The sequence below is a fragment of the Dipodomys ordii genome, unplaced genomic scaffold, assembly GCF_000151885.1.
Source record: "Dipodomys ordii isolate 6190 unplaced genomic scaffold, Dord_2.0 Scaffold84, whole genome shotgun sequence".
Taxonomy (NCBI): Eukaryota; Metazoa; Chordata; class Mammalia; order Rodentia; family Heteromyidae; genus Dipodomys; species Dipodomys ordii.
This window is the reverse complement of record NW_012267300.1, coordinates 6,162,267-6,170,427: the sequence shown is the minus strand read 5'-3', so window position 1 is coordinate 6,170,427 and position 8,161 is coordinate 6,162,267. Positions and strand designations below refer to the sequence as shown.

General features: G+C 46.9%; 1 protein-coding gene across 1 annotated transcript in view; it reads right to left on the bottom strand.

Annotated features, from left to right (window-relative positions):
- Positions 1–7,548, bottom strand: part of LOC105992540 (chromosome unknown open reading frame, human C14orf93) — a 22,301-nt gene extending 14,753 nt beyond the window's left edge. Inside the window, exons 1-2 of the mRNA XM_013025452.1 lie at positions 7,482–7,548; positions 379–1,128 (exon numbers count right to left, since the gene is read on the bottom strand). Of these exons, the coding sequence (XP_012880906.1) occupies positions 379–978 (600 nt within the window). The 5' untranslated portion in view covers positions 979–1,128; positions 7,482–7,548. The remainder of the gene's footprint in view (positions 1–378; positions 1,129–7,481) is intronic.
- Positions 7,549–8,161: the final 613 nt, after the last annotated feature.

Genomic DNA, 8,161 nt, shown 5'->3' with positions numbered 1-8,161 from the left:
TTTTTTTTCTTTTTGCTTATGTGGTGCTGAGGAATCGAACCCAGGGCCTCAGGCATGCAAGGCAAGCGCTCTACCACTGAGCCACCTTCCCAGCCCTCAAGGCCTAGCACTTAACCACCTGAACCACAGTTCCACTTCTAGCTTCTTGCTGGTTAATTGGAGATGAAACTCACTGCCTTTGTTGCCTTAGCTTGGCTGCAAACTGTGATCCTCAGATCTCAGCCGCCTGAGTAGTGACAGGCTGAGAACCTAACAGGCTGTGTATCACCAGCACTCAGCAAAACGGAGGCTTTAAAGCTGGAAACGATATTAGAGACTGACAAAGAGAAAGAAAGACCAGAGAAGTATTAAGGGCTACTGTGGGGCAGCCATACTCACAGGATTAAGTAGTGGGGCTCCTTCACCCGTGGTCAGGGTGCATCCTGGGAGTCTCACATCTTTGTGAGAGGCTGGGAAGCCCAAGGGCCCAGGCCCCACAGTTGAGGCTGCCCCGAGCTGCCGCAGCTCCTCAATCACCACCTGCACACCGCTGCCCACACTGTCACACTCCTCCTCCACCGCAGACAGAGTCTTGCAGACTTCCCCTGGGCTCTCCTTGACAGGCCCAGGCTCCTCGGGTTGGGGGCTGTGGGCCCGGCTCTCTCCATCCTCATCAGTGGTGCCCACTTTTCCTTGCCGTAGCTCACCTACTTCCTCCTGGAGCCGTTTCAACAACTCATTGTTGGCTCGGGCAAGACCCAGAGCAGCCTCAGCCAGACCCACGGCCTTATCCACGCGCTGGTAGATGATGTGCAGGAGCTGCTCATTGCTCTGAACCGCCAGGCCATGTCCTGTGACCGTGATGGGGGTGCTGGCGTGAGGATTCCCGCCCTGGGAGCCTGTGCTGCTCCCGCCAGTCTCGCTTTTACAAGCACAGCAGCAACACCTGGCCTCACTGCCACCAGGAGGGGAGAAGAGAATGGTGGCACTGAAAGACATGGCTGATGGCCACCAAGTATCACTAGAGGACTGCTCCGACGACAGGTGTTCGGGTCAGGGAGACTTCACCAGGTTGAGTCACTGGCTCTGGGTTCCCATGGCTTTCTCAGACAAAGTGAGCAGATAAGCTGGGGCTCTAGGCCAGGGATTCTGTGGAGGAGAAGAGCCAGTGAAGGAGAACACAGTCCATGGATGGCCTCTCCTCCACCTGACAGAGCAAAGCACCCAGGGGCCTCTCTGATGCAGTTCCTGAGGGCAGAAGGAATCTTTCTGCACCCAAGCCGTGGAACCCCTCACCACTGCAACCCAAGGATCTGAGGGCACTCAAAAGGCGCACCAGCTTCAGCTAAGATTAGATTAAAGAAGAAAATGAAGGTCTGTCTCCCCTCTCCTCTTCTCTCTTCTTCCTATCTTTACTGTAATACCACGATTGCATTTTATTGCTTTGACATCATCCTCTAAGGAGTTCAAAACATTTCACCTGGGTTATCTCATCTACACAATGGCACTGGGAAACATAATACCCACCTGCCCCAGCCCCCAATCCAGAGTGATACAGAGAAGTTAGGTGGCTTTTTCAAGGTCAGAGGCAGACATTAGAATCCAGTTTTTGCTATTTTCAGTTGAATTTTTTTTTTTTTTTTTTTGCTGGTCGTGGGGCTTGAATTCTGGGCCTGGGCTCTGTCCCTGAGCCCTTCAGCTCAAGGCTAGCGCTGTACCACCTGAGCCACAGCGCCACTTCTGGCTTTTTCTGCTTATGTGGTGTTGAGGAATTGAACCCAGGGCCTCATGCATGTGAGGCAAGCACTCTACTACTGAGCCACCTTCCCAGCGCCTGAATGTATTTTTTAACCGATACCATGTTTGGGGGACATAAACAATCATTCTGCCGTCTCTCTATATAATTGTCATAGATTCATTCAGAGTAAGACTCCTCAATCAGGACTACACGGATCACTGAAGCCCTCAATGTGCCTCACACCTCTCTTTAGTACATCATGAGTACTCTGGGGGCAGGACTAGGGAAAGGAATTGAAAGACTGGGTCAGGGAATTGGGGTGAGGCGGCTGTAGATGGGGATCTCCAGCTGTCTTGAATCCACAGGTCTGTAACCCATGGAAATCACTTCAGGACTCCCCTGATTTCTATTTCTTTAGGCCCTTAAGAGCTAAAGTTCAACAGGAATGTCTGTGCTGATACTCTGCCCACATGACCAGTCTCTGTTAAAGAAGGCACCAAAGCCGGGGGCTGGTGGCTCACGCCTGTAATCCTAGCTACTCAGGAGGCTGAGATCTGAGGATCGCGGTTCAAAGCCAACCCGGGCAGAAAAAGACCGTGAGACTCCTATCTCCAATAAACCACTAGAAAACCGGAAGTGGTGATGTAGCTCAAGTGGTAGAGCGCTAGCCTTGAGCTGAAGAGCTGAGGGACAGTGCTGAGGCCTAGAGTTCTGGCCCCACGACTGATTAAAAAAAAAAAAAAAAGCCAGGCAAGCATGAAGGCATGAAACCCTGAGCCCAAACCCCAGTACTTGCAAACAAAATAAAACAATCAGAAAAAATAAAATCAAGAGTTCATAGTTTTGTTCAAGGGAAAAAGCATACAAAAAGCTAAATTTGACTGCCATGAAATAATGTGCATTCCTTTTCAAACTCTAGAAGCTTTAGAAATGGGTGTGAAGATCTATAATTGCACGAGTTGCCAACAAAATGACAACAGATACCAAACAGAGGTTTGCATAGAATTCAGTATTGGTTTAATTTTAATCCATGTGAAATGAGCCTAGAAAATGTACTTCTTAATAATCTTGATATTTTTTTCATATTTGGATAAAAAAGATAGAAAACTCATCTCCTCTAGTCAGACAGTTCAGGGTGAGACGGTCCATAATCTTAACTATCCTTTTCCTCCCTAGTCACATGTACTTTTGTTAGGACTAAATATATCATACTCTTGGCAGCTGTCTAGCTTGCTTTTTCCCCATTCTGAGTTTGAATTTTCTGCATGACTGAGTTCACCTCCAAACTATGAAAAAAATAAAAGTTTTTCACTATTTAATAGATGGGTATGATATGGTATCCCTCAGATGATATATATTCTTATAATGGGTCTTTGACTCGTTCAGGGTCAGCCTACAAATGGACTTTTCTTAAATGTGACTGTAGAAAGTATGGCAATTGGTATCATAATCTCCATTTTAAGAAACAAAAAAGGAAAATGGACACTGAAAGTTCCTGCTCTGCTGTCAGTCCTGCTCTTCCACTTCAAGTTGCAAAATGGCTTGTTAGAAGATCCTCTCAAAGTCTGTGTGTGTGTGCGTCTGTGTGTGCACACACACAGATCCTGGGGCTTAAATTCAGGGATTGGGTACTGACACTTAGCTTTTCCACTCAAGGCTAGCATGTTACCACTTTGAGTCACAGTTCCACTTCTGGCTTTTTGCTGGTTGATTGGAGACAAATCCCCCGGATGACTTCAAACCAGGATCCACAGATCTCAGCCTTCTATGTAGTTAGGATTACAGGCATGAGCCACAATACCCAGCTGCAAAACCTTTTTCTATCAGAAACGAGCTCCTTCTCATACAAGACCAGATAAGCAGATATCCATAAAATACAATTTTTCTACATTTAAAAGCAGTGATGAGTCTAATGAGTTGCAAAAGAATGTAACACCTCATTATCAGTTGTAAAAAAAAAAAAAAAAAAGCCAGAAGGCTGCAGGTGGCTGCTCAGGAAGCTGAGATCTGAAGTTCCTGGTTCAAAGCAAGCTCGGGCATGGGCTCTTATCACCAGTAAACCACCAGAAAGCCGGAAGTGGTGCTGTGGCTCATGCGGTAGAGCGCTAGCCTTGAGCTGAAATGCTGAGGAACAGCGCCCAGGCCCAGAGTTCAGGCCCCACGACCGAAAAAAATTAATTAAAAATAAATACAAACCACAAGTTTTTTTTTTGTTTTTTTTTTTTGGGGGGGGGTCAGTCATGGGGCTTGAACTCTGGGCCTGGGCGTTATCCCTCAGCTCTTCAGCTCAAGGCTAGCGCTATACCGCCACAGCACCATTTCCAGTTTTCTGGTGGTTAACTGGAGACAAGAGTCTCAGAAACTTTCCTGCCCGGGCTGGCTTTGAACAGTGATCCTCAGATCCTGAGTAGCTTAGATTACAGGCGTGAGCTACCAGCGCTCAGCTATAATCACAAGATATTTTTGCTTCTTATTTCTGAGACTGCGCCTCTACTATGAAGCCCAGGCTGGCTTGGAATTCACGAACCTCCAGCTCCGTGTTTGGCTTGGTAGAAAGACTTTTACACTTAGAATAACAACAGTCCCGGCTACTTATTTACATTTGCTTAAGTGCAACCCTAGGGGATTAAACTTTCCGAGTTCAGCTTTTCATACCAATCTATCTGATGTGAAAAGGGGCTTTTACTGCATTGCTGAGAAACTGAAAACTCGAGAACTAGAGACTCCACCACGGGTTCAGCGAGTCCACGATAAATGTAAATATTAGCTGATTAAATATTAGCCAAAGATGACGAGGTGAGCAGCAGGGACGGCACGCCCATTCCCAACCATTAGGCCACTAGGCTCCCGGCAGAGACGCGGCCCGGTCCCCAAGCCACATTGGCCGGGGAGAACTGCCCGGGGGTTCACGGAAGGGGTCTCAGCGGGGCGGCGGGAATTGCCCAGGGCCCGAGGTGCCGCTGGGAATCTCGTGGTTAGGCTAGGTGGCCGCGAAAGCTTGGAGACCCTGGGCTCGGAGCAGCATTCGCCTTGGGAGCCAAGCTGTCGGTCGGTCTTCCCGCGGCGTGTGCCCGCACTAGCACAGCAGCGGGCTCTAAGACCGCCCGCGCGACCGGCAGCCGCCGAGCAGCTCGCTGCGCCAGCCGTGTACCGGGCTAGCGAGCGCACGGGGAGAGGCACCGCCCCGGTGGCCTTCTGGCTCGCGGTGATTGGCGGTTGGGCAGCGGGGGGCACAGGCCTTGGGACGCTATTGGCGGCAACTCCCAGTCACTCAAAGAGCCAGTAATGGGAGGGCCTGCTCAGGGAGGGACACGACTGCTAGGCTTTTTCAAGGCCGTCCGACGCCATTTTTAACTGTTTTTCTGTTTACTCGCTTATTGTTCTTTGCTGCTGACAAAGATGTGTACACGACTGTAAGTACAGTGGCCACAGACTGGTTTCGTGTTTGGTGGTGGCAGAGTTTTAGTTACTGCCGGCCTTGGTTACAGATCTTTCATATTAACACTTGCTAAGTACCAGTTCCTTAAACGAGTTTTCATCCCTCGGGCGCTCAGGCCAGATCTACTGAGCTCTGCTTTGACCCCGAGCTCAAGTCAACCTAGTATCCAGTGTATTCGGGGAGACTCCCCTTTTATTTACACAGGAAAAAACTCAAAGTGAGAACACGGGATTTGCGCCTGGGTACAAGCTGTAGAAAATGGGTGGCCCTGGCTGGCTGTGTACCGCTCTAGGACAGCCTGTTCTCCATTTGCTAGGCAGCTCGGAGTACGTGACTACCTGCAGTGACGCGGAAAAGTGCATTCTGCTCAGAATTGCCATCACTACGGTGGTCACAAAATCACTGAGCTAGTGGTTTCAAAGAGGTCTCAATTTTTGCAGTGAGCCACATTCAAGCCAGTATTGATTAAGCACTGATCTGACTTGTTTTGTTAGGGAATAAAAAGACATCCAGTGTAGGTAAGACCGCGAGAACCCTCACAGGCTGTTTTCCTTATAATGAGTTCAAGACCTGGTAACAATACTTATATTGCTTATATAATACTTAATATTATAATATACACTATATAATCCTTATATTATTTAGGTGTCTTTAAACCCTTCTTGAAGGAGAGTAGGTTACTAGCTGAATGAGAATGTTTGAATTCAGTCACCCAAAGGTTTCTTGTAGTGAAATCTGAACCCTGCAGTGAAACCTTCTTTAAATCTGCCACACAGTGACATTCCAGTTTCTCCCTAATCTTCCCATATACTTCCTATGCTTTCTCTCATTTTAATCTGTGCGTACACTTTTGGATTATGGGTATTTTCTGTCTGACGCCTAAGACAGTGAAATAGTAACAAAAGGAAATGACAATACAGCTACTATAATGAGAGGGGCTGCTCTGCTCTGAGCTTATTGTCCCCATTTAGATTTTTTTTCTCAAAGACTCCTAAAACACGAGGAGAAACCTTTTCACCTAAAAAATACAACATAACCAAAATCCATCTCTTTCCCTATTATCTGCCTTTAACTCCTACAGCTCCCCCTTTCTTCATCACCACCACCATGAAAGTTTTTCAATTTGAACTTCACTCGATTTTTTTTCCTCTCATGCTATGCTCTGCCAGCTGTGGAGGTTTTCAAACAACTCTCAACCAATAAACAACCATTTTGTCAAAAAGCCAAGAGAACTTCCCTTCTGAACACACCACCCAAACCACACATAAAGGCCAAAATATACACAGCTGTACATTTAAGAACGTGAGACAATAAAAAGCAAAACCACTTAGGAAAAACAATCACTAAAGGCGTTTTTGAACCACACATTTCAATAAACTGCCTACTCGCATTTGCCACATGGATTATATACTACTCTGGCAATTAATTATTTGCTAATCCAATCATTTTAAGAAGAGCAGCAAAATATAGCAAATGCACATAGAATGAAAGTGCCTAACTAAGTATGTTAGGCATAGAGTTTTAAGTTTTACTTTTTTACGTGAAATTCTATTTTGATCACATTTGGGAACACAACAGAAACATTCACATCCTAGGGTCTACTTTGCACACATACAATCAAAGATAAATACTTGAAAATAAAATCTGATACGGCACATATACACATACTGTACACATACATAAAGAATAAACCCCAATAAATCTCTACAAGATTGTTTAAGAAACACACATACATTGAGAAATGTCCTCATGAAATTGTGGGTTCAAGACACACCATCAGCCAGGCTTTTCCCTCTCCCTGGGGAAATTAGTGTTCCAACTAGAACACCCCAATATTTTCAATCTATTGGCCTTGGATAATTGCCACAACCAAGCCACTTGGTTTTGATTCTGAGGAGGGTGTGTAAAATACACGCCAAATGGCTTTATGAAGGAGCCTTTAGTCTCTCTGCTTCCTTCCATTTTGCCCGTGGTAGAAATTTACATTATCCCTTTAGTCCAATTAAAAAGCAATCTCTATTCCCCAAGAATCTAAAAATTTAAGTCCCTCAACCATAGTGATAGTAAAAAGGGGGGAAAATGTCTATAAATTTGACTGAAAACAGTTGCACACGGCCATCCTGCGTCTTAACTTCTTGGTATATTCAAAACCTCGGCCAGGAAAAAGAAAGAGGAAGAGAGACAGAAAAAGAAATGGGGGAAAAGAGCAAATTCCCCCTAGCAACAGTTTCCTCACCCCAGCACTGCTACAGATCTCTACTTGAAAAAAAATTTTTTAAACACACACACAAGATTAAGGAGGGGAAAAAAATGGAAAAAGGATACCCGAAGGTCGTATGGCTCTTTGTATTCGTGTGTGTGCAAAAAGGAGGACTCGCGGAGCCAGAACGGCAAGCCCCGCCCCGCCCCGGATGCCAGCTCTGATTGGCCGTAGGGCGCCCCGCCCGCGAGCACACGCGCTGCGCCAGAGGCTCAGGCCCCGGGGGGCCTCCGAGGGCCGCCCGACCCCCGACCCCTGCGGCTTGTGCCCGATCGCCCTGCGGTCCCTGTCCCCGCACCCCCCCCACCCCCACCTTCGACCGCTTCCATTTACTTCTCTGTTCTTAGGTCCAGTCACCAGCATCACAGATTTGTGAGGCTCTCCTTCCTACACTTTGCTAAACTTAGTAAACTACTTGTTAACAGGAGCATTCTAGATGGGATTCAACGTCAGGGATTTTGGTGCGTGACCCGGAATGCGGGTTTCCTGGTGGACTATCCCTGGGTCATGCCTGCTGCAGGTGAGAGACAAAGAAGGCGTACACTTTGAGGGATTGTTTTTGCACAGCCATGCACACCCAGTTTTTATTCACTTTTTAAAAAACGCATTTTCAGGAAACTAAAATGGCTTCCTTTACTTCTTGCCTGGAGATCCGTGTTTATAACTCACCTTTACTAGCCTATAATGTCGTGCTTCACCGGTTTGTCCTTCTTTCCCATTACCTTGTCACCCCGTGTTACCCGTC